General features: G+C 38.9%; 2 protein-coding genes and 1 non-coding gene across 4 annotated transcripts; 1 reads left to right on the top strand and 2 right to left on the bottom strand.

Moving 5' to 3' along the window:
* Window positions 1-173: 173 nt before the first annotated feature.
* On the bottom strand, window positions 174-10,289 carry LOC105047873 (uncharacterized). The gene is made up of 8 exons (XR_012142580.1): window positions 10,223-10,289; window positions 3,738-3,923; window positions 3,528-3,662; window positions 3,289-3,452; window positions 2,867-2,963; window positions 2,680-2,796; window positions 2,135-2,233; window positions 174-2,060 (listed from the first exon to the last, which is right to left on the bottom strand). It is a non-coding gene; the product is annotated as an uncharacterized protein (transcript).
* Window positions 10,290-11,000: 711 nt separating this feature from the next.
* Window positions 11,001-16,072, top strand: LOC105047874 (uncharacterized). 2 transcript variants are annotated; one of them, XM_010926990.4, is made up of 7 exons: window positions 11,001-11,381; window positions 12,173-12,343; window positions 12,531-12,777; window positions 13,782-13,946; window positions 14,039-14,310; window positions 14,405-14,552; window positions 15,555-16,072. In XM_010926990.4, exons 1-6 carry the CDS (start codon window positions 11,115-11,117, stop codon window positions 14,534-14,536), a joined length of 1,254 nt encoding a protein of 417 aa, XP_010925292.1. In that variant the 5' UTR covers window positions 11,001-11,114; the 3' UTR covers window positions 14,537-14,552; window positions 15,555-16,072. The 2 variants fall into 2 exon arrangements, with proteins under 2 accessions (XP_010925292.1, XP_010925291.1); XM_010926989.3 differs by having other exon boundaries at window positions 11,003-11,381; window positions 14,405-14,568.
* A 1,717-nt stretch (window positions 16,073-17,789) lies between these two features.
* Window positions 17,790-24,712, bottom strand: LOC105047875 (protein FAR1-RELATED SEQUENCE 6). Its single transcript, XM_010926991.4, has 6 exons — window positions 24,533-24,712; window positions 21,973-24,141; window positions 21,779-21,889; window positions 21,575-21,691; window positions 21,357-21,437; window positions 17,790-17,992 (listed from the first exon to the last, which is right to left on the bottom strand). The coding sequence occupies exons 2-5, from the start codon at window positions 24,136-24,138 to the stop codon at window positions 21,393-21,395; spliced, it is 2,439 nt and encodes an 812-aa protein (XP_010925293.1). The 5' UTR covers window positions 24,139-24,141; window positions 24,533-24,712; the 3' UTR covers window positions 17,790-17,992; window positions 21,357-21,392.
* Between the last annotated feature and the right edge of the window lie 2,033 nt (window positions 24,713-26,745).

Genomic DNA, 26,745 nt, shown 5'->3' with positions numbered 1-26,745 from the left:
GTGGAGATAGCTGCTGCTTGATTTACATCCTCCAAATCAACAAAAAGCAGACATTATGAAAAGAGAAGGGTGGTCATTTTATGTTGCGCAACATCTACTTGTAACAAGGATGCATAACTAAGTGAATGATACATCTATAAGCCTTAGATAAGCAAAAACGTCTAGCAATATCAGGAGAAAAACACATGCCATGCATGCCAAATGATTTTTAAAGGGTCAAAAGAAGATACCATTATAGAACCTAAACAGATATAACATGAATCTGCAGCTATGCTTCACATGTTGCCTTGTCATACCCAGCTTCTTTGCACCTACTACAGTGGAGTGGCCTAATACTTGTCTTATGAGGATTAATTCGCTTTCTCTTTCTCCATCCTGGTGGTTGCTGAGCATGAGGAGGATATGAATTTGAAACAGAACTAATGCTCTCAACATCTGGTACTGGGTTAATTGATTGTGAATAGGTCAAGCGATAGCTTTCACATCTGAAATATCTCGAGCAATAGTCATAAGAAGATTTACCAACACGACTAAAAACTGCAATGGCATGCATGCAAGGTAATCCCATAACCTGCCACCTCTGGCACGTGCATTCCCAACTAGCAACATTAACAACGTTTATTGTACTACCATGAACCTCAAACACAGAATCAGAAGAACATAAAACAAGAAGTGTACGGGCCTTGGGGTTCTCTTTCTGTAATTTTTGCTCCATTGATGACGTCAGTGTTCCAGCCTATGTGCTAGAAGTTTGCCAACGAGAATCCATAACATCCTTTATCTTAACATGCAATGCATCAATCAACTGCACTATCGTCGACTCATCTATCACCGCAATCCATCTGCTTAATGATTCTACAATGTTCGATGAGAGATGATCATACCGTGAACCTCTAAACACGGCATTTGACCAATGTTCAGGCTTAGTGGATATTACCCATTCAGCAACATCTCTTGAAATATTCTTTATTCTACCAATGCATGTATTGAAGTCATCAACTTCATAAGCTTGGGCAGAACTTCTGAAATCATCCACAATTGCATCCTTAACTTGATCTGAATAAGAACCCTTCTTCAATTCTGCTTTCAATTCTTAGATTAGATGAAACAGAGAATGGGCATGGTAACTATCCTCAAAAACTCTTGGAACAGACTCATCTAGGCCCTTCTGTCTACTAGACACAATCGTTATATTACAACATGTTGATAATGCATGTTTTAACTGTACTATAAACCAATGCCAACTATTATGAGTCTTAGCTTCCACTGCTGCAAAGGCAACTGGTAAGATACAATCGTCTCCATCAATAGAAGCTGCACCTAGTAACTTCCACTGATTATTTGCTTTTAGAGCAATTCTCTCAAGAAAAAGAAGACGTCGGCAGCGATGCTCAAAACCATGAAGACAGGCATGAAAAGACACAAATACACGACGAACCTTTGAATCAACTGATGCAGCTAATGTGGTTATACTGCCAGGATTAGCCTCCATTATTTTTTTACATAAGTGAGGCAACTGATTGCATACCTCTTCATGCAAAAAATGAAGCTCTTTCTGGGCAGCCTCTCTTGCACGCCAAGCTTGAGTGTAGTTCAAAGTAATTCCATAATCTCGATAAATATCTCTTGCAATCTCTTTGGGCTTTGACTGTGGATTGTCAAGTAGCTTTTCCTTAATAATATTCACTAGCCAGTGTCTCATTGCTTGCTGGTGTCCATCATCACCAGTTCCTGCTCCACACGTGTGTACATTGTTGAATTTCTTGATCATAAATTTCTGCTTACGAGCGGACCCTGATGCCTGTATCTGCCATGGACAAGTCTCTACAGTGCATTTAACAGTCACATGAACATTGTCACTCTTTATATATTTCCATGTGAAACCTTTGACGAAAGCATATTTACACAGTTCATCATGAAAGGCTTTCACATTATCAAATTCTTGCCCAACTTCAGTAATAACACAATCCCAAGGAGCAGACTGTGGTCCAACATTCTCAGCAGCACCTACAGCTACAATGATAGGTGCGCTTGAGTCAGCTAGAGATCTCCTAGTTGCCCTACAAAAGCATGCATCCCTTGTGATTTTGTGCATGGGATCAAGAACGTAAGCTGAGTAGATCTTATGGTATACCCGTCTTCAGTCTTGTCAGCAGAGACTAATCTCTGCTGTCTAACAATGTCCATAGTCGCGGCAGAGACAGCAGGTGTAGCTGAATCAGCTGCAACCATCCTAGATGCAATGTAAGAATTAAAAACTAACCTTGCAAGGAATAGCCTAAAGATCAGCAAACTTGGGAGTAGTTAAAGACAACAGACAAATGGTAAAGCAGGGGCATTTGATAAATCTAAAGCAAGCGCTCATTTTTTCCCAATTTCAGGTCTGATCCTAAAACTTCTCAAACTGATTGGCTTGCTGAAGGTCAAAATGACAGGAGGATAGAACCTAGAAAAATTCAGCAGTGGCCATGTATCTGTAGCCCAAAGAATTATGAAGTGAAACACTGAATGACAGATCCAAAAACCATTCTATGAAGTAAAAGGTAAAGGTAAATTCAAATATTTTTGGGATACAGTTCTTCAAAAACCCCAGTCCCTTAGAACTCAACAAACGCATATGTTTCATGTCAAAGCAGAATATATGCATCAGACGTATAAAGCAAAGTGTTTTAAATATACCTCCCATTACTTTTTCCAGCGGTGTTTGCTTTTGTCTGTCTAATATTTTCAGTTGTGGAACCGGTCGCAACTTTAGGGGTATTTCCAACTACCACAGAAATCCTACACCTAGGCACCCTAAAAGAGCACAAGGTTTATTAATTAAACAGTGTACATAGCAAAAACTTAACAGCTGTAGTGTAAATACCTTTTGCTACTTCTGCTGATAGCTGTAAGCCTCTGTGATCTGACATTATGGAAAGCACCAACTTTGTCAACTACAGAGGTAGTCAACAGCAATATTCCTGTGTGCCCTAGGAAGCATAGAGTCCTTGTAAACTCACAAGAAAAAGAAAATAACAAGTGCAACTCATGCAAATGAATGGAAAAAAAAAGGGATTGTATTTGGAAGCTCATTTATCTTTTGGAGGGTGATGAAAACAGGGTAATTGTTTCCAAGTTACCTGTTGTCAACCTTACTTGAGACATATAGATCTGTTGTTATAGAACTCATATTAAAATCAACCATGCACCTTAGATCTTTGTCACTAGATATCGTAATAAGAGTTTGTTGGTTGCCTGGAAGAAAGTACTTGATAGACAAGTTACTACTGTCAATGTTAAACATACTTGCTAATTCTGACTTGAGATCATCAAAGTTCATGTCACGGCTGATATCCATTGCATGAGCTTCTCCACCACAGTAAGACATAGTTCCATCATCATTTGAGACAAATTCACCACCAAATCGGCAAACAGCTATAATGGTCCCCTCTACCATAGTTTGTGGTCAACTGCATGTGTTTAAAATATCAGATAGCAACTACATGAAAAATCAATAAACAAATAACGCACCAAAGAAGATGTACCTGTAAATAGTATCTTATTATTCAATTCATACATGTACATACTTGAGAGAATTGCATCTACTTCCTGATCAGTGTAGATTTATGGTGTCCTAACCACAAGATTCTTGGCAGTTTAAGGCATCTTCAAAGTTCTGACTGTGAGAAGTAATGGGCAAATCACAGTTAGCTAACTAATGTTTTGCTAGGATAAGGTAGAAGTGATAAACTGACCTCATATAGATAGGACAAGGCTTGTTGGTTGAAGGTATGGTAGGATAAGCTAACATGTCTCTCAGGTGGAGTAGATTGTTCATGAATGCTGATCCATTCTAGGACAGGCTGTTGAAATTTCTCAATTATGCAAGCACTTTCACTAAAAATCTGAACCATTGAGGAGCAGTGATGAATTGCGAAGTTCTAATTACCAAAAAAACCAAGATGCAAACATTTAGATATGATTCATGCTTTGGGTTCAGCATTAGAATCCACATAAGTCATGCATAGAACATCGGAATACATGAATAAATTGCCTCACTTTTCAAGTTCATGCTCAAGGTGGATTTTAGACCAGGATTCTTTCATGGAGAGACATATCATAAGTCTGGCAACGGAAAAGGCAAGAATAAGGCAGTGAAGACTTGTGATTAACCGCATATCATATCGATAAGGAATGCTTGTGACCACTACCATGTGAACAAGGTCAGGTATGAATCAATGGGTGTGCTCATGAATTCACAACTACCGCCTTTGTTGAAAGCAAGACTTCATTTTATCCTTAAAACAGTCAAGAAAAGGAATTTTCAAGTTTTATGCTGATTCCAGAGACTTTAACTGACAGCTACTGAATCCACAACCTTTTTCTCCAGAGCTTACGAAACGCTGATATTTAGCTCATATTTCTCTCGTGACTATATGCAGGGAAAATGTAAGTGTGTATACTTAACTAAATCTAAAATATGAGTAGAAATCATCATGACAATCATCAAAAGTGGTCTTGCAGAGTAAGAACTTCTAATCTATAGGTACCATACTTCAAGTGTAACACTCTAACAATATGTCCTCGCTTATTAAACAACTTGATTAAGCTCCTTCTCCTAGACCTTTCATTGAATCATGGTTTATACATCATAACATTCTTAACATAGTCATGCCTACATCACTGATAATATTATAGATAAATCCTCTTCTATCAAAACTTGCAATGAAACAAAGTCAACATGTTTTACCCTTCTCCTAAATTTTGATAGGATATGCCAATATCAAGTTATGTATCAGAGTCCATGCCTATATGGCCTTAACAAAAGTAGTGCAAACCTTCTCCACACAATAAGTATGTGCAGAAACAAAAAACAAGGTACCAGTCATGAAATTTCAATATCTCAAGCAAGAGAAGCATCCTTGTACCTTGCATGAACTGGACAGTTTTCATGGATGGTCAGAGGACTCACAACCCTGTGAACGATGATCAAGCTGTGGAACCTATACCCATACTTCGTATTTCTAGCATACAGATTGTCTCCCATCAGTTTCCCAGGTTCAAAAAGAGGCCTGATCATGATTGAGTCTACAGTTATTTCTCAAGATAATCTATAGTAAAATAGTACATCAACATCAGAAATATCTGAAACTTTGATCTGCTTCAACATGTTCAAATCCTGGAATGAACCATTAGCAGATATCTCAACTTGATATAACTCCATGGTTCATAGCTTTCTCGGAAATCCATTCATGCAAAACCCTCCTTAAACTTTGCTTGCTTTCTATGTTTGTTTGCTGGTGCTTTGCACTTAAGAGTTGTTCTATTGCAGCATCCTAAAAGATGCTTTGATGTCCTCCACAATGCCATATGCAGTAATTCATAATAGCAGTCGGGTCAATGCAATTTCTGGATTCCTTTTATGAAACACTTTAAATAGGACTGCTTTAGATGAATTCTTGTTAGATTTATGGATACAAACTTCACTTTGGTACATCAGAATTTACTTTCTATTACCGTACCAAGCTGTAATTCTAAGCAGATACTAAAGTTCTGTTGAACAGCTTCAGTTTGGCCACCTTTCTGTAAATGATGGGAATTGCTATGGGTTTTTTACGTTGCATGTAATACACCACCTCCAAGTCCAGTTACTGTTTTTTTTTTTTTTTTTGAAAAAAAAATTCACACATAGTTTGAGCTCCCAAAAAAATCCTAAAGATAGCATTAGAGGGCTATACTCGAGTTTAAGTAAAGTTGTTGCCAGTAGAGTTGATGTAATCCCAAGCATAACAATCTTAGCCCATAGGAACTTGGTCTGAGCAACCTCTCATCTCTTTTAAAGCATCCAAAAAATGATTCTCTTGTGGTAATCCAACAACATACAAAATAAGCCCAGAGTAAGTGCTAATTTCAAGTTATGAACCTCGAATTGTTCAAAGTGATAATTTCAAGTTATGAAGCTCGAATTGTTCAAAGAAAATTTAATCAAATCCCTGGTGTTCGGAAGTTCCAATTTAAACCTCATCTATAAATCTAGTCATGCCAACAGACTTGCACTACATCAATCCTGGTTTGAGATTTTGCAATCAGCTCCAACCTCATGATCTGATAACAAAGGCTAGTGTTGATTTTTTCTCATAATCAGATCACTGATTTGGCTACTTCAGCATCTCTTGATCCTTGATAATGAAGCATCCCATCCACCATCGGATAACATTGCCCTACAATCCAACATATCACAACCAAATAGCGATTAGTTGTACTTTCTGAAGGGCATTATTTCTTAAATTAACAATCTGATCCTGCATGGTGCTGCACTGCTGCTATTATGGTTCTTCAATAGCGGGGTCCTCTATGCTTTTTCTGTTTCTACCATGTTAAAATCTTCCGCAATCAAACTGCCATCCATTAGGTCAATATAGCAATAGGATTGTGTTCCCTCAAATGGGAGGTGACAAAGTTATCCATACTTAAACCCTCAATTGTCCAACTTTTTTCTAGTGCTTGGTATAATATATTTTATCTTCATTGCAACAGTAATATTGCAAGAATCTAAGCACATCTTCTTCTTGTCATCAATATAGTCGAACAAGTTGCAGTTTTCCTACATAATCTTAAAGTTTCAAATAGCCTCCATGGTGTTGAATCAATTTGCTCTAATATCACAAAATCTGGTTCTAACCCAGAAAATCAATCTTAAAAAGATATAGTTATGATTTTGGGTTAAAAAATAATGGAGATATGAATGTGGTGTTCATTCAATTTCATTATTAAAAAAAGGTAGGTGGGGCTGGTGGTCTACATGCCTACTTTGCATATTCTCACACTGTGGGTGAAGAATGGAGGTAAAATAAGATAAATTGAATTCAAACAATTTTGAATGGAATAGATATGGCCAGCTAAATAAACTGGTATCTTTTTATGAGATAACATTTATGTCCATAATACCACTGCCCCACATTTCAACAATGACAATTCGGTGTGTGCAAACACGTTATGCACTTCTAGAACCTTCCAAAGATGCTCCACATATCCCAGAATAATATATTTTACCCTTACAGAAAAGTATCAATGAATGCCCTACTGGGATCCTCTATTGTCATTGCCCTTCTTAATTGACTCATGACTTGTTTCTTTTGCATTGGGAAGCTAACTATGATAATAAGTTTTTTGAGTATCAAATATATTCTTACTATGTCCCATAAAATCTCTCATAGTTTCTTCATCTCAATCGTGGCTTTGTCAGGCATCACGCTAATTCCTTTTTTCTCACCATGTGAGTAGTTTAGATTTATTTTAATGTTGCATGAATAGTGCAACTAAGGTTCTCAGTACTGTCTCGAATCGGATGGTTCGGGGCGTGCCGAACCGGACCAGCGGAGAATCGAGATGGTACCGATGGAGAAAATGGCACATACCGGTGCCGGAGAAGAAAGAGAGGGAAACAGAAGGGGAGAGAGAGAGGAGAAGTGGGAGAGGCCGATGGCCCTCTACGAAAGCTGGCGGTGGCCCTTTGCGGCTGTCGGAGGGTGGCGGAAGCTGCCGCGGTTTAGTTCGCCTGATGGGGCTGCCGCAACGAGCGAGAAAGAGAGAGAGGAGGGGAGACCACCAGAGATGGAAGGACGAGATGGCGAAGAGGCCGTCGGAGGTCTCTGGGTGGCCGTCGTGGCCATCGAATGGTGGAAGTGGCGCGGGTGGAGGTGCGGAAGTAGGGTCGGACCGACTTTAAGTCGGGCTTTGGGCTTAGCCCGAAACAATTCAGGCCGAGTTTGGGCTTCAATATAGGGCCCGTTTGTCTTTCGGATCGGGCTCGGGCATATTTTTGACCCGGTCTGAGCCCAATGCAGGCCCGAACCCAAATCTCAACCCGATCAATAGTCCAAAAAATCTTATTAAAAACCTAATAGCCCGGTCAAATCTGATTCTAAATAAGTTAATCCAATCAATAGTGTGAGTCCAATCTTGACCAATTAGGACTCGCCTTAAAATTCCAAATCAATTCGTCTATCCAGTTGCTTAAAATCCCTTCTCCACCTGATGCACCCATCTTCCAATCTTCCCCCATCGCTCTCTTCGCCCTAGTTGTGTCCGTCTGCCGCGCTTGTTCGTCCGCCACCCAAAAACTACCCCAACCCACCCTCATCTGATTCCTCGGAGATTGGCAGAGCAGAAAGCACCGCACGGTCCGTCCTCCGACGACATCCGATCCTCTGACGTTCATACTCCATGCGGTCTTCACCTTCACATCCGTACCAACCCCCCTTCGACATCATCGACTCCTGGAAGCACCCACTGGAGGGATCCTCCACCTGCCCCCGTGATTAGGGCGGGATCTCCTGCGACAACTCTAGCGTTGTGGTCTCCCTCAGTCTTGACCTCACTAGCGGGATCTCCTGTGACAACTTCGCAACCTCTCCCTTTCCGACAGAGGAGGGGAGGGAGGGCCGACGATCGGGGAGGGAGGCGACGAAGCGTATGGAAGTTTTGCGAAAGAGAGAGGTGGGAAGGAGAGAGAAATAAAGAGAAGAGGGAAGGAGTTGGGCTAGATCTCAAGCTTGGGCTCGGGATTGGGCCGGCCCGATTAGGTTCCGACCGAGTTCGGGCTCGGATCAGGCTCGGGCCTTATGTTTAAATTTTTTCCGGACCTAAGCCCAGCCCGAAGCCCAAAAAAATATTTCGGGCTGGGCTCGGGTAGAGGTGTGGCCCGGCATATTTCCAGCCTTACATGAAAGTGGTGGGTGTCAGCCATTTTTAAAAGGAAAAGACGAACGGTGAAGCCGGCACTTGGTTTGCCGACTTCACTGTTTTAGAATTTTTTAAAAATAGTTTAAAAATAGTGAAGTCGGCACTCGATTTGCCGGCTTCACTATTTCAAACTTTTTTAAAAAAAATCTAGAAATAGTGAAACCGACAATGGATTGCCGGCTTTACCATTATCAAGCTTTTTTTAAAAAATCTGTGAAACAGGGACGATCACCCCTGTTTCACTCCACAGACGGCGTTTACGCCGCTTGACGGCCACGACGGTCAGTCGAAGGCCCTCCGATGACCTCTCTGGCAGATCCCCCTCCCTCTTTCTCTTCCTCTTTTTTTCTCTCTTTCTCTCTTTTTCTCCTCCGGTCCTCCCTTTGTCGGTTTGCACCGTTTCAATCCAGTACAGAACCGTAACGGACCATGCGACCGACCGAAGCAGCCATCGAGATCGGTTTTCAAAACTTTGAGTGCAACCATTATGATTAATGCTTTAAGACATTGGGGAGTGACTCGCATTAGGAACATAGGGTTTTCCAGAAAATTTGGGAAGTCAAAAAACTTCTTTGAGTTTCAAATCAGATATTGACATGTTATTGGGTAAAACAAACATTATTCTTAACAGTTGCACCAGGGACATACATTAACAGGACCCCTATTACAGGCCAAAAAGATAGAACTGCTAATGCTGTTAAACCTAAAATAAGAAGAATGTTAATAATAATTAAAACATAAGAACTGATTTTCCTACTTCGCAACCACTCATAAAATGCAGCCAAATTGACCTATCTTTTGGAGAACAGGCAGAGGAAGAGGGGAATACCTGATTTTATTTATTTATTTTTCTTTTTACAAGATCCTAAACTTCGGCCATAAAAATCTAGAAATTAAAGCCCTAATATTTCCTTCCTGCAGCTTTCCCCCCAGGAACTAATCGAGCAAAACCTGTTCCTCATATTTTCTCCAGCCATCTCTTCTCTCTCTAGTTAGTGGCTTAGAATCAATAAATACATCGATCCGAAACAGCACTAATAACCAACGCGAGTGATCTCGTGAGCATTTCTGGGTTAAAATAGTGGCTCGTAGACATACTGGAGAGAGCTGAAACGAACCAAGCTGCGAACTTTATAGCAGAAAAGGATTTAATGAAAGAGAACGAGAAGAAAACTAAACGGCGCTACTTGGTTGAAATCAAAGACTTCAACGAAAGGGAAACACAAAGAAAAGAAGAAATTGTTCCAGATTAGATACAAAGTTAGGGCGCGTATCATCAAACTAGAAACAGGAATCAGTAGTCATCGGTCTTGCACACAAGATAGAAGAATCCATGAATCTTAGATCGCTGGTCAGATGTTATTAGGGTATTATCGATCGGATATCCCCAAAAACATTAATCAAATCAGAGCAAAGGAAATCTATGTATTCCCCAGAAAAGGATTTTTTTTTCTTTTTCTTGATATAAAACAGAGTACAGGGAGGAGATATTTACCGCGTTGCTTTTTTTTACCCCTCGTTCCGCTGCTCCCTCTCTCGCTCTCTCACTCTCTGGACCGAACATTACTCTTAAGATCAAAGATTATCTTTTATTTAAAAAATATATATAATATCTTTGAGTTGGACTATTAACTTATAAAAAAAAAGGTAATAATTTTAAATTCAACAATAACAAGTCAAATTGAAAATCTACATCATTAAATGTAATCTATATTATATAATTGATCTAAAAAACCAAATTTATATATTTTTTTATAGGTTCTACTATATGCATTAAGTGGGTACAAAAATTAACAATACTAAATATACTAGTGAGATAAAATATATTATAGGATGACTGGATCAGACATCCATCATCATATGATTTCATGACATACAAATTTGAAAATAAATATATTTAAATTCACTAAATTTTGATTATTAAATTATAGCAAAGCATAGTATTATATTATTGAAATTATCTATTTTGAGACTTGGATTAGTTTAAAAAAATACCAAAACATGAATTTTGATTGCTGAGTATTTTTGTAATATATATCAAATTCGAGGATTTTGATCGTGAAATTAAATTACCTATTATTATCAAATTATTAATTTCTTAAGAATATAAGCTCAAATTATACTTTTTTATTTATACAATTATCCGTTTATAAAAATAAAAGTTTTAAACAGGGTATGATCACGATTACCGGAATGGAACAAGACGCCGAATCCACATCAACGGCATATGGTTTGCCGTCTCCACGTTAAACTGGCCATTTAAAGCCACCGCTAGTTTGCCGTCTCCCCGAATCTCTTTCCGGCGAGAAAACACGTGAGACGGTGGGGAGAGAGAGTTGAGAGCCGGTCCGGAGAGAAACTGAGAAAGAGCCAAGAGCGGAAAGGAGATGGAGAGGAGCACCGACGCCGCTGTGGAGGGTGTTTTAGAAGCCCTAACGTCGAGGGGATGGCGTTTCGGAGACCTCGACGGGGAGATGCGAGCTCTTATCCGGAGCTACGAGGCTTCCTCGTCTTCCTCCTCTTCCTCGTCGGCCGTGGAAATGATCGAGTCGGAGCTCTTGAACATGGATTTGCGATCGTTCGGAGGGAAATCGATCCCCGACGCCTTCTCTTTGAAGAAATCCTCCCATCTCCGAGGCCCCATAGTCTTGCAGGTGTCAGGAAAAAATCCCTTTTGCTTTTGCTTTCGATGTCTGTCCATCTTTTCCCTCAAGATTCGGTCATTGTCATTTTACTTTCTCAGGATCATTCCTTTTCTTACTGTATATTAGTGTTTGATCTGCATTTGACGCGGGATCGTTGTAGTGATAAAAGAACTAGGGTCTTTCCCGGAGTGTTACAGGGAAAGGAGAGGGTTATTCGTAAGCCACTACGTCTTGGATCGCTTCTCCTTAAGCTAAGTTGTTCTCTTTTGAACATGGATGGTTTTTCTAACTTCTAGGGCCTATAGGAGGAAACGGGATCTCTTTGTGAGCCCCCAAGTTGAAGAATCTTTCCCGTTAATGGAAGAAACCATCTTCGTTGCTCTTGCTCTTTTCTTTATTACCCCTTTTTTGTCATAAAAAAAAATTAACATTTGTCGAGTTGTTTTGGATACTGTTAATGTTACAAAGTGGGTTATGTATGTTTTATTTCATCCATTTTTTTATTCGACTTTTATATAACTGCGTATTTGACGGATCTCGATTCATGCTGCTGGTGGATTTAATTAGGTATCTATATTAACTGCTTTTTCAGTTATGTTAAACTTATTTCCAGCATTTTTTTTCTTTTTTTTTGTGAATTTCGTCTAGTGTATATTTGTATTTAGGAACTATTCATTGCGGATTTGGGAAGTGGATCAGGAAATTTTCTTTTCATCTAGTTTAGTGTTAAACTTCACATAATTGTAGCCCTTTTTATGGCATAATTTGTTTGGTCATACACAGCGTTGTATTCTGTGCAGGTAGTTTCTTCACGGGATATATACCTAAGCAGCATTGATGCTTCCTTCAAAAACTCACAGCATCATCGTCGTCTCCTTCGATTTGTTCTTACTGATGGGCACTCTGAAGTAATTGCTGTAGAATATGCCCCAATTCCATCTATCACTGAGGAGATAATTCCTGGTACTAAGGTTTGTTAATCAACTGTAGACCAATTAGTTATTTAGTTCCTTTTACAGCCATATTAGTGTTCTACTGACATATTTTTGTTTTTTAAATATGGGATCATGATATGATGTTACTGTTTATGGTATATATGATGTATGTATTGACTCACCTACCTTCTTTTCTTCCCTCTTCATTGACAATTGGCATTAGATCCGCTTAGAGAACAAAATTCCAATACATAATGGGATATTGTGTCTGAATTCTGAAGTTGTGACTGTAATGGGAGGTACCGTACAATGTCTCCATGAAGAGTGGCAAATGAGTCAGAAATATTCAGGTTTTTCTCGCTTATCCCTGAAGTTATCTCAGGATGATGATGGCACTGGTCCTCCTCCATTTGAGAAGTTACATATTGGAGCGCTTCCATGTCGGGTGGACCAACTACATAGTTCTCATGGTATTCAACCTCTTTCATAGAAAATTTGTTGATTTTAGAGTTGCAGTTCTGCATCCATATTAGCATTTCAGTTATGTAATATTGCTTTCCAAGAATTTGGAAATTAAAAACATGTTGGTTCTCTTGGTAGGGAAAGTGTTGGTATCAGGAGGCAGTTGATCACTTGATAATCTAGTCCGGTCCATTCTAAAATTCCAGTATTTGGAACCCAATAGAAGAATCCAGTATTTTGCTAGTGGGATTAGGACTCCAAATAGGATCTAGAATTTGTCGGTTTCCGTTAGGATAGTGTACAAACACATAAAAACACAAAAACATACATACATACATACATATATGTGTATTTGCTGTTCATGTTGTGTATATGTATGTGTCCATACGCATATGTGTATGAATTTGCTAGTAGTTGACTTTATGTATTTGATTTGGATATCTGTTCTCACTGCAAGCTTTATATATTCTTTTCCATATATGTTATCCTTTTTTCCTATTTTCAACACATTATTTCTCTTGTATTGTGTATGAAAAGTCTTCGGGACTTTTAGGGCACACTTTTAGATTTTCAACAACTTATCACACGCTTGGCAGCAGGAAATGTGACTACTGCTCCTTTTTATCATGTTAATGCCTCATAATTGTTCTCTAATACTAAAAAGTCAGGCAACCACATTAAGAGGCTTTATATTGTTAAAGATATCCATGCCCATACTGAACTGTACATATAAAAAAATCATGATTTCTTACCAAACAATATGCATATCATAATATATTTTTGCTAGTGCATGTAGACGGGTTAAATCCTTGGACAAAGCAAAATCATGGGAAACTTTAGAAATCCAGTGTCCATTGAATATGGAAACTAAAAGCTTGTAATAGACACATATATGGTTTCACTGAATTCCATGACCAAAGTTTACTATTATTTTGAAGATCATCTTTCATAAATCTGGAGTATGGTAGATTTGCCTGATTCAGCCTGGAAGTTTCTTCTCATAAAATTTCAGAAGCTGATGGTAGACAAGTAGGACATAAAATCCATCATGTGGTACACAAAGGACATCATTTTAATGATCCAGGGGCAGATAAGATGGTCAATGAGCCAAAAAAGGACTCTGTAACTGAAAGAGCTGAAGATAAACCTTGTAGTTCTGATGCCAGGCCAAAAGAAGGTATATCACTCTCCATTATCTGGAGCTTTGTAAAACTATAGCCACCTCGCTTTGTTAAGCTGGTTCTGATATTTCTGCTGCTGCATTGACAGTGAGTGAAGCTGCTCCTGTTCAAAACCAAGCTGCTGCACAGAAGCTTCTGCAGAAAATGAACCAGCCATCACATGAAGACAAGCATCCTAGGGGTTACAAACAAAGATATAAAGCCAGACAAGAGGAGACTCCAGTTTTCACTTTAGATGAATGGGAAAGGAGAAAAGGCACTAACTGGAAGCCCATAGTGACAGGGGAAGTCCAAGATGTTAGCCATGATGAGGAGCTAGCTCGACAGCTTCAGAGTCAAATGGATTTAGAAGATATCCACGTTAGTGTCTTTTTGGCACCTGTTCTATTCAAGTTCATCATATTCAAAACTATTGCTGTTGTACTACTGATACTGGTTCTTGCAATGTCTTTAGGGAAAGACTGGACAGGCAGAGGCAGAACAGATACGGTTGAGCATGTTCAACTTTGGTGGGGCAGAAGAGAGGAAGAATGATGGCAGAAGAGAGTTCAGAGGAAGGGGAAGAGGGAGAAGAAGATTCAGATAATTTGTCCATTTCTATGGTCATTTCTTCTGCTGGTAGTTATGGTGCCTTTTGTTTTTGCTAAGTTTCCTTTTACTTAAGATGCATTGGTACTGCTATGTATCTGCGAGTCATAAGGCTCGTTAAAATTGGGGTTGTCTCCTTTCAGTCATAGGTTACTTGACCTTGAACGGGGTATGTGGCTGCCTTGGATTTGGTTACTGGTCACCCTGGGTTGAGTGTAAGCCTGTAACTTACCTATTTTTAGATTAGTTAATCTTCCTCCTGGAGCACTAGTTTTGAATAAATGCTTGAGCTGCCAGACAAGACTTTACAAGATTTGCCAGAAGTTTCCCATTGTGACCGCTTATATGGTAATAATCACAGACCACAAGTCAAGTGGTGTAACAAGAAAAGGGCTGAAATATTGATAGAGCAGTGTTGAACTAGCATATGAGTATTCCAGCAAAAAAAGAACTAGCATATGAGTAGGACGGACAAGATTATCTTTTACCATTTATGCTTTGTTTCATGGAGCGTATTTCATGGTGAAGAAGTTTATACCTCTTTTTGAAGTGTGTCAGGCATTAGCGGCAATAAATTGTTTGCAGTGGAATCAAATAATAGTGAAGGTGCATTGCTTGATGGGAAAGCTAACTTCTTCACTTTATTGACTCCTTTGAATTCTTTCATTCAGTTGTTATGACATTAATGCTAGAGACAACAACATTATACATGGTTTTTTGACACATGTAAACATTCCTGCCGTGTCATTACTGGGCTATGAGCTTGTTTCTGTGTCAATAAACATGTTAAGTTTCCATGATTCTGTAGCATTATTCTCTGTCCTAGAAAAGACAAAGATGACTTGTATTTCAACTATTATAGTTTCTGGAGTTTAATAAAGTTCAGTATTTTAGTTGCAGCCTTGATGATATGGTTTTGTTTTCATGTCACAAGTAATATGATTAGTACCTTCTTATTAATTTTATTAATGAATTCTGTTATGGTTGTTTTGTTTGTTTGATATCTTCTTGAACAGATAGGATGTCTGGGAAATTGATGAAGCCAGCCAAAAGAATGTTCCTTGGGTGTTTCGGGTACAGGTGGTAACACCTAGTGGTTTCTGTTAATGCCTGGAGAACTGCTTGTAGGCTACAAATTTGAATAACACCTTGTTAGTTTTCTATTACCCGAAGCAGTTTCATAACCTACATCTGCAAGGACCACGAATATGGATTCAGCGGTCACATTAATGTTCTCATAGATATAATATTACATCCAGAGGGAATAGGCCTTTTGAAGAAGCAAGGATAAATAGATTCTATCAGCATTCAGCTCAATGTCATAAATAAAAGGATCTCTTTTTCTCTCTGGTGTAAGTGTTGTCAACTTACAGTTTTTCTTCTACACTGAAGTTATTGTATGTATTTAATTGTGTTTGATGTTAATGACTTTTCTATGTACTGTCTAGAGGTGAAAAAGGAATGACCAACCTAATTTCAAGTTGGTTGTAAGAATTTTGACAGATGGCATATCCACTGTAAATTTATTCCTGCATACGGTCGTTTGTACAATGGGAAAAGAACTTTGTTGCAACGGTGATATCATGTCAAATTTATCACAATCCAATAAAAACACTTGTATTTCACCGATTGCCGTGTATTTCATCGATTTCTGTGATGATATCCTATACTGTTCCATTGATTTCTGATTTTTGATTGAGTTGTTACAAGTTTGACATGGTATCACCGTTGCAACGAATATCTTCTCGTACAATGAATGGATCCGTTCATTAGGCATTTTTGTTTGTGCCTAATCTGTTGCAAAGGATAGGTAGTGTTGCAGTAACATCCAGGAGAACTGGGAGCTTATGATTCATCAGCCACATTATCCTGAAAACCACTATTGTATTTCTGAAACCATTTTTTGAATAATTTTCCTGCTCTATGTTTTTTATTTTTTTAATAATTGGACTGCTTGATGAGTAAGACATGACAACTTCAGCGTTTGCATCCTTTCTTCTTAAAAAGGAAAAATAAATTCAGCTCGTTGCTCCATTTGTAGATCACCTCGAGTCATGTCCCCTTGGCAGGGTGTCCAAGGATCTCAGGTTCTAAGGGCATTTGAATCTGGAAGTAGGAGGTATCCAGACCAGTGATATGGCTACATAAAAAAATGCGCATTGTAACCGTCACGGGCGGAGCACATGTGGAGCACGTTAATGGAGCTATATAATCAATGACAGGTGGCATAAAAATGCTTGACATCAAATGGTATGATTGATATCTAAGGTTGACATTGATCAATATACAACTTAATTATTAAGTTCTTAAAATATTGGCATGTCAAATTATAGCCATCATAAGGATTCCTGTTGTAGTCAAGCGTGATATAAATCTGTGCAAGAACTGTTTCAAAACCTATTTTCTTACTTCATTATTCAGGCTTCAGGGATGTCCTGCTACCATTCCTAAGATTTTGTCGTTCTGCTTGCAGCAACCAAAGTGGAACCATCCAGAAGTTGGCCACATCTTCCAGTAGCGTAGAAGCACAAGTTTGGATCTAGGAAGGTGTGTATTAGTCTCTTCTAATGTTTTCAAGGTTCTTGAAGATCAGCTTCCACTCGGTGGCAGCCAAGGAAAAAGAAGATAAAAGCCATGATATCAGAACAGACAAGGGATTGCTGTTGAATAAGCTGTTGACACCAATGGCCAAATATATAGCTAAGCGCTCTCAGACTACAGTCTGTCGGCTTCTATGAATAGATCATTTATTTGCGAGGGCCTCTGGAGCAGGCCTTTTTTGTACATCGAAGCACCGCTCACTCTCTGATATATGAAGACTTAAGGGGTTGCAAAGTGTCTGGCGACCAAACATAGGTCGTTGTACGCTAATAAATCTTCATTCAGACGCTAGTCTCTTTCACCCAATTATCTTCGCCTGCCAAAATCTTTTGGGTAGCACTGAATGTTGAAATGCAATACCAAGTTTAGGCTCACAATGCTGATCGCAATGGGCTCCATCCCAATATAGCCATGGCTAAACGCATATCATATCTTTTTCTTTTTCTTTTTTTTTTTTTTTTAAGAAAAAAAAGGCAACAAAAGCATCCGCCTACCACTTATGAACTCTCAATTTGCGAGAAATCTCCAATTTGAGCCGCAGGGATGATCTCCTCACTGTATGTCTCCAGAAAAGAAAAACAAGATAAAAAGAAAGAAAGAATAACATCGTCAAGAAGCAACACAAGCACATCCGCAGATTGGACAATCTGTGTCGTGAACCCAACATGACTAGGCCATTCAAAAAGAAAGAAGTCATAAAACGAAGAGTGATCGATACAAAATTATACATTCGCTCTTCCTGGCACCACAATCTCACATCTTAGCCACCCTCGGGGGCAATTTCTCGCCTTGTCAAGGGCTCCAATATGGACACGCACCGCCCCTTGATGCAATACACAAGTATCCTTGGAATCTGGATTGAAAAAACAACGCAAACTAAGATGGAATACAGTGATAGCACAGAAGCCTTGCAAAAGAAAAAAAAGCACATCAAAAGAAATCAATGATAACATGCGAGATAAAGGAAGCACGTATTTCAATAAATTCAAGCCTCTTTGATCCCTTAAAATTAGAGAGATGACGTCAGTCAGCTATCAGGAAAAAAGGTCACAGGAATACGAAACCTAAGAAATCCTAACATAATTCACAAATAGGAGATTGTCATGGTGCAGCAACAAGAAAGAACCGACGCTATGGAATTAAAAAGAGAAATTAAGATAACATAGTCAGAACAAAGAAGGATTCCCCAAAATACAAGTGAGAAGGCGTGCTGTTATCCATATCAAGGACATTCAACCAGAGCATGAGCTTTCATATACACAGTACCACTCAATCAAACAGCTCAATTATGCATGAGATATTTTTATTCTATCTCCTTGTTCATCATATTATATGAAAGCTATGGCGAAAAGATTTGCTTTGGTGATCTTTCCTATAAGCCTGGTGGCCTTTGATTCCCCACCTTTACTTCACCAAACTTGCACTAACATGTACTCTAATCCAAAATTCCCAAATTTAAGCCAAGAAATTCTATACCTTCCATAAGGGTCTCGATTCATGGATGAAGTTATAACACAACAGAATTTAAAAGCATCTTTAGGGCTAGCTCACAAGCATACAACCATCTATAAATTAATGTTAGATCTCCAGCAAGTGGAGGAAAGTCGGGCCTACCTATTCGTTCTACTCGTGCATGCCGTGAAACTAGAATGATCACTCAGGCTTGTGGGTAGCCTAGAATATGGACAAACGTAGCCCAGGCTCAGGCATTTTCTCATGTCTTGCCCAAAATCTTTCTTGCGATTAGCCTTAAATCAAAAATTTAAAACCTAAGACTGAATCTAGCTCCAATTACATTGGACTACAACTATTTAGGTATATTGTCCTGTAAGCCAATTTTCGCACCAATGACTAAAGCAGTCCTTACCGACCACAGCACAGCTCAACTAATTTACACACCTAGTTTTAAGCTTATGCAACCAATTAGCAACCGTACAAGGTTCAGCCAGCTTTGACAAAGAAACAAATGCAAGTAGATATTGTAATCCTGGTTTATTGTCTTATTTTTTCAAATTCCCACCATAATTCTAGTTGACATTTACCATCCCCAGTCTAACTGGCATTCTATCTGCAAAATAACTCAATAGTAAAGAACTTTAGATATATACAAATGTGAACCATAAAAAGGTGAGGGAAAAAACATTACTTACCCTTGTTTAAGGCATATTGCCTATAGAGGCTATGCCTGTATATTACTTACGCTCCAGCTATTGCACTTATAGAGGTGTCTTTACTACTGCAGCATGTACCAATTTGATACGCCTTCTCATAACCAACCAGATAAGCTCTTCAAATAAGCTCCCCAAAGCCCTTTTTTGAATAACAAAGTCATAGGATAAATTGTCCTCACATCCCTAAATTTCAGCATATGCAATAGCATAGCATAAAACTAAAGGGTTTCTCTAAATTTTACACAAGTCAGGATGAACATGGAGTATGGCAAGTTCCTACCATAATTCTAGTTTAATGTCTTATATTTGGAAATTTGCACAATAACTTCAGTTATTCACCCTTTCCCTGGTCTCATTGACTAATACCTTATCATATTTAAAATAAAATGCACCAAAATGACTTCTATATTTATAATAGCAAAATAATTGGTTATATTTGCACGAGTGCTCCTTACACATGATAATTGCTCTTATTGGATGTCTTTGGCACGTAAAATTACCCATTCAACATGCCTTTCCTCTTCATTAATGTCTTGTATGTGGAAATTCCTCTCAAAATTGTCGTTCAATATTGATCATTTCCTTGTCTCATGTATCAACATTTTATCACATATAAGATAAAACACATCAAAACAACTTCTGCAAAATAATGGCAAAATATTTGGCTACATAATGTTGATTTTTGCACAACTATTCGCTATTCTTGGTAATTGCTCTTATGTTGATGTCTTTGGCACCTCAAATCACCCATTCAACATGCCTTTTCTTCTCATCACCCATGAAGTAAGCACTCCAAACACTATCACAAACTTTTTCTGAAATTAAGACATGATTCGCAAAATCTTCCACACTCTAAATTGCCATTAAATTGCTTATATAAGAAAATTTGTTGAACAAAACATCTTCTTTCCATGAAAACAATTTTTTTTTCCCTAAACTCGTTATGCAATCTTTGTTCTCTAGTTATTATTGATTGGTAATATTATGTTTTCTTCTATTCATTTGGTGCCCTTCAAACCTCTAGGCTTTCTTTAACAGATAGGTTAAGAAGCCAACCCCCTTTTGTTTTATATCAAATTCAGATTTCAGTCAATATCCGGTTTGGGCCTCATCTTATCCTACTTAAACTCACTTGAACTTGGTATTCCATTTGGTTCTTAAGCCAATATTGTTCTCTTACTAGTTAGAACCTCCACAACTTAGCTGACCAAATTAAAACACTCGCTACTACGATTTCCCCCATGTGGGGATCCCCTTCAACACACTCCTAGCCATTACAATCATCCACTATTTGGACATACTATTCAATATTAAAAATGAGAGAGTTTCTAAATTTATGCTAGACAATAATGCTCCACCTACATCCTACAAGTGTCATCTGTACAGCTTTAGTTGCAATAGAGCTATTACTAATATTTCAGACATCTATAACATCTGAAGATCCATTACGTGTTTAACTAAGGAATCTGTATGGCCCAATGCTCACTTCCTACAATCACATAGCAACCAACAGTAGAACCATCAGTAAGGTTTCTACAAGAATATATCTAATGATCCCAAGTGCAATACAATGTTTGTAGGATCTCTTTCAAAATGGCATCACCTAGCAATCTCAATCAAAAATGGCATACATAAATTAGTTCCGAAGTGTGGCCGCATATGGATATGAAGTCACAGACCAGCAAACGTTTTTGTTTCACTCGCAAAACCATCCCAATGCATGAATATCTCTTTCGAGATGCAGCCTACATTATTCAGAAAGTCATGGAGTAGATAGAACAATGCTGTTCAAAATCCTGCGAGAACAATGCTAAACCTATTGAGATCTGCAGATAATTGGAAAATAATGTAGTTGCCAGAAAGGCACAGCACTAGTCCTAACGTTAAAGCAAATCAATGCATGCCCGCAACCATTTCATTCTGTAAGCAATCAATATTACACCACACCATAGTCCTTCTAACATTTTCTATCAAAGAACATGCTTTATTGCACAAATATCAAAGAATAAGAAAACAGAAAGTGTCTTGCCATGGATTATTTCATACCTATGGCTGCCTTTCTGCAATTTGATTCCCCCTATTCTACCCAGCCCATGGGCCAGGAGGTGCCTCTTGCGTATGAGCTTGCTGCATAATAAGCACATCAACCACATAATCATGCAAGAGGAATACTCAATAAATATACACAAACAAGATTGGTGGAAAAATCTGATACTAGTATAACAGAACAAAATAAAAGCCAAACAAGCATCTAAAATACAAACCTGAAACATTTGTTGAAAACTCCAGCGCATTCCTGACTGATTGTCAATTGCATGTTGGTGGTTCACTGGTACTCCAAAATGGCTACCAATTGATAAGTTAGTTGGGTTCACTTGTTCCTATGAGAATAAATGTAAGGAGAATTGATTAAAGAATAGGCAGTCACGTAGGACAAAGAAGCATAATATAGCGAATATGAAACAGACCGCTAGACTGATGGTTTCTTGTGCCCAGATGGGTGTGTCGAACTGCGGCGTATCTGGGGCAATACGAAGTATATCGCTTTGACCACCCACTGGTGGTTTTCTTTGAGAGACCTGTTAATATAAGATTGGAGATAAAGAGTATTATCCATCAATGAAGACTACCATTGCTAATATATCTCTCGCTAAACTCTTACCTTTTTCTTGCTTGTCTTAACTATCTTTTCCACAAGAGATTCTTTCCTTTTTTTCAGTGGCTGACCTTTCCGCCTCACTTGCACTTGATCATGGATCTCATCATTTTCGTTAATCAAACTTCTTTTGCCATTCATGGTATAGGTCCTGAGTTCAGGATCACTAATTAAGCAATCACTTGCAATCAATTCCTCCATTCCCTCACTTAGAATTTTCATTACAGCCTCATAATTATCATCAACAATTGCCCCTACCTCAGCAAATTTTAGGCAAAACTTATATATATTATTGTAGCGCTCCATGGGACCATTAGCTAGTGAATCATTAGAAGAAGGCAAGATATGAATGTGCTTATAGTCCTTTCGCCACCGTTCCAGAATAAATTGGGATGGAATTTCATACACCTCCAGAAAGTTAAGCACTGATAATGCATGCCTACATAAAATACCTCTAAATTGGAAAGAACAACATATACATCGCAGATCCTGCTCCTGTGAGTTATAACTAACTTCATAATTTCTGTTCTCCATCATATTACCATCTTTCGTTTGTATAGGTTCTTTCACTTCGAAGGTAGAGACTGACCCATCTACCCTAACTAGTGAAGGTATGCAATACAATATTGCCTTTACTTCTTCTTGAAATTTTTTGAACATGTCCACTGTGTAAATCTTGCGCAGTTGATCTTCCATGTAGAATTTCGATATCAATTGGGGGCTCTTGCTGAAAGAATCTAGATCAGCTTGGATTTCCTTTTCATATTTGCTTTGTGTAGCTGTCTCATACTTGCAAAGAAATTGCTTTATAGAAGTCTTTGGGTAAATATATCCATCAAAAAAAGAAGTCATACTTTCTTTATGCTGCGTGGTAGACATCCCTGCCCAGAACGTGTCTTTCACAAAAACTGGGACCCAACAATATCTGTTTTCATATAATGATTTGAGCCATTCATGTTCTTTAAGCCCATACTTCTCGATCATATTTTTCCAAACTTCTTCAAACTCATCAATTTCTAAAGAGTCATACACTGCTTTTTTCATGGTTCCTTTGATTGCCTTATATTCAGCATGCCCTCCCAAATATTCTTGCATCCTTTTCATTACATGCCATAAACACAGACGATGGCGAGCACCTGGAAAAACCTCAACAACTGCTTCTTGTATGGCCTTACAATGGTCGGTGATTATGGCATTAGGAGGAATTCCTGACATGCATGACAACCATGCCTTAAATAACCACCTGTATGTGGCAGAACTTCTATTCGAAAGCAATGCACAGCCTAGCAACACTAAGTGACCATGATGATTCACTCCTACAAATGAAGCCAGAGCCGTTTCAAAATTGCCCGTCAAGTAGCTTGTATCAAATGCAATGACATCACCAAAATACTGATATGCGGCTCTAGACCTGCCATCAGCCCAGAACACATTTCTAACACGTCCTTCTGCATCCAAATCCATCAGATGGAAGAAGTTTGCATTTGTAGTCTGCAATTGAATCAAAAACTGCTGTAGGGCTTCGACATCTTCCCGCCCAAGGAAAGAAGAAGACCTTGCTTTTCCAGCAGAACATTCATCCTCGTTTTCACCAGATGCAACCTCTCTCTGTCCCTTTGCGCGCATCATGGGTTGCCTTTTCATTCCATCATATATGTCTTTGTGGGACCGAAAATACTTTGACATCGCTGGGTTAACAGGATGGTTGTGCTCAAGAACAACTTCCGTCAAATGGAACAACCCATCAGCATATCTCTTCTGCACTTTAATCTTTGCCTGACAGTCTGTTCTGGCTGAAAGCCTCAGGCGATAAGAGCTACAGCGCTCAGAGTTCTTGTACACTCTCTTGCCCTCCTTGCAACAGGTGAAAGTGACCTTGTTGCATTGCCCATCTTCGAGGCTGTACCAAGACCTCCTAATCTTAGTACCGAATCCGGTTCGACGAGCATATTGGTTATAGAAGTCATACACTTCTTCAAAGGTCTTGAAAACCATCCCCACAAGAGGGACTCCCTCATCTGCTCCAGTGGTCTTCTGATCGCCACCAGGCTCTGGCTCCGGCAGAGACTCCGGCTCGCATGCTTGTTTCCCGGCATTGGGCTCCCCCATAGAGACCACTTCCAAATCCTTCTCCGGAGGCACTTCTGCGGCATCTCCAGATTCATCCGCCATCCCCTGCAAAAGGAAACGAAGGGTGGCATCCAATTCTGCTCCCTAGCCGTTTTAATTCTATTTTATATTCAAGAAAGCATTTTAATGTAACTAAGATACGACTAGCGAAGGACAAATAAGGAGTCCTACAGAAAGATTACAACTTTTGGACGACCCAACCAAAAAAGGAGAATTCAAAGAACAATTGAAACAAAATACAACATTTTTTATAGCGCCACGAAAGGATATATCAACCGTTCTGGATTCAACGTCTTTTTCCCATCAGGAGGCAAAGCGTTTAAACAATAACACATACGGGAGCTGGATTTCCTTCCAAACCCTAACCCTAGATCGAAACCCTAAAACCCTGATAACGAATGAGACCAAAGAAAGCTGATATCGGATTAAAGTGTACCTCAGATAGAGTTCCCCTTTTGGATTCTTCCGACCTAATTTCCTTCAACTGTGTGTGAGAGGAGAAGAGGGGGGATGTTCCACCGGGAAGAAGAGGGGAAGCAGGAAAAAGCTGGGAGGGAGAGCTAGTAGGGATTCCCTGAATTATGGGTCGAACCTTCCCTGTCCAACCCGATCGGACGTGTCATATCTGTTAAAAATAATGCATCAAGATACTTGACACGTGGCACCTCTGGCGGCTGATCGCCGGGGAGAAGACGGAAGGAAGGGGAACGGTACAACGAAACGGTAGAACAGCTGACGAACTTTTTCATGAATAACAACTAGACACGTAGCTCATGAAAGGCCTGCTTTAACTGCTGTTTGCTGTTCCACGAGGGAGAGATGCGCGTATTGAGCGATAAGGGCGCTGACCGGACCATAAGCCCATAACCATGAGACCATCGTTTGGATCGGGTCTGGTTGCAAACGGGTTTGGCGGAATTTTTTTTAAAAAATAATGACGTCACTATTTATATTCTAAAAAAAATATTAGAACCGGTCCAGGCTCCAACCATATTGCTGAATGAGGGCATGCAAACAATCACAGGTGGTTTGCACCATCACGAACCTTTAGTTCACGGCCTCTCAAACATTACAATCTACGATGGTATCAACGTCATGACCCAAGCCCAAGTCCGATTGAGAAGACTCAAGTCCAAGTTTAAAAAAAAAAAAATAAAGAATCGAAAAGAAGACTCCGATAGGAGTTTTTTTCTCCGATAAACCATCTGAATCAGGAATCCTATGACCACTAAAGGTCCTAGGGCTCTCTATAAAAAGATCTCCCCCTTCCTAAAAACCTCCCACCGATCTTCCTCCCTCTCTTCCCTCCTGATTTCTCCGATTGAAGCCGCGGCCCTTGTTTCGTGCTCACCACGATTTCTCGCCGACGGGATCACCAGAGGCTGAGGTAAGCCTTCCTCCTCTTCCTCACTTCTCTCTCCTTCTTCCCGTGCCTCTATGCACAATTGTTGGTGATGGGTGTCGTCGGATTTTATCGGAGAAGGGACCTCCTATTGGCCTCTTCTTCTCTTTGATTTTTTGGTGCCGGCCATCACTGCCGACCGCCGGCCTTGGCCTCTCCAAACTCATGAGGGTTGCCCCCTTTGCCGCCTGTCTTCGCCGTGTCGGCCGCAGCCCGAATGGCCGGTCAAAAGGAGGGGACCTGCCGGTCTCCTATTTCGGCCAGGAAAGAGCTCGAGAAAAAGAAGAAAAAGAGAAAAAGAAAAGAAAAGAAAAAAAAAAAAGAAGGAAAAAAAGAAAAAGAAAAGAAAAAAAAAAGAGAAAGAGAGAGAGAGAGACTTTCTCTCTCTGCTCTGTCTTGGATTTTTTTAAGATTTATAAAAATAATAATAATAATAATAATAAATAAATAATAATAATAATAATAATAATAATGATAATAATAATAAAAGAAATACAAGAAGAGTTTTCATGGATCAATCCAAAAAATCCTGGACGCTGTCATCTAGTCGATCCGTGTGAGGACATTGGATTTTAAAAAATTTTATTATTTTTATTTAATAAAATTTTGATTAAAAATATGATATTTGACGTACCAGGTTTGGAGAATAATTTTTAAGATTTCTAGGATCCCTAGTTTGGATTTTCTTTTGAGGTAAGTAGTGTTTTACTTTTATTGAATTTATCTGGTAAATTATAAATTTGAATTATATAAATTCATGGCATGCTTGTGCTTGAAAATATTTGTTGAAATTAATTATGATTGAAAATAATTGTTGAAAATTATTTATGATTGAAGATATTTGTTGAAAATTATTATGATGATGTATGTGTTGGAAATAGTATCTCAAAGCCAATCGTCAGCCTGTTGACGGTTGTGCTCCTTTTTTTTTGTATTAGTATATGAATTACAAATAAATAAAAGTTATTTTGGTATTTTTTCATCACAAATGTTTCATCTTCAAATGAACTCCTGTGTTGTGGTGAAGTCCTTAGGACTATTTAGACTCGACAAAAGAGGATTTGTCGCTTAGTCCTTAAACATGTTCGCGATCAAATGATACGTTGTTACCAAGGACGATAACGTTTATCGAGCATAGGTCGTTGTATGCCATATGGGTTGGTTATCCTCATAATCAAAGAGTGTGGAGACACTGATATGGCATACGGTGAGATGTAATGGTACATCTGCACTGAACGTGATCAACT

The sequence above is a fragment of the Elaeis guineensis genome, chromosome 7, assembly GCF_000442705.2.
Source record: "Elaeis guineensis isolate ETL-2024a chromosome 7, EG11, whole genome shotgun sequence".
Taxonomy (NCBI): Eukaryota; Viridiplantae; Streptophyta; class Magnoliopsida; order Arecales; family Arecaceae; genus Elaeis; species Elaeis guineensis.
Note: the sequence above shows the minus strand (reverse complement) of the source record. Positions and strands in the feature narration are given on the sequence as shown.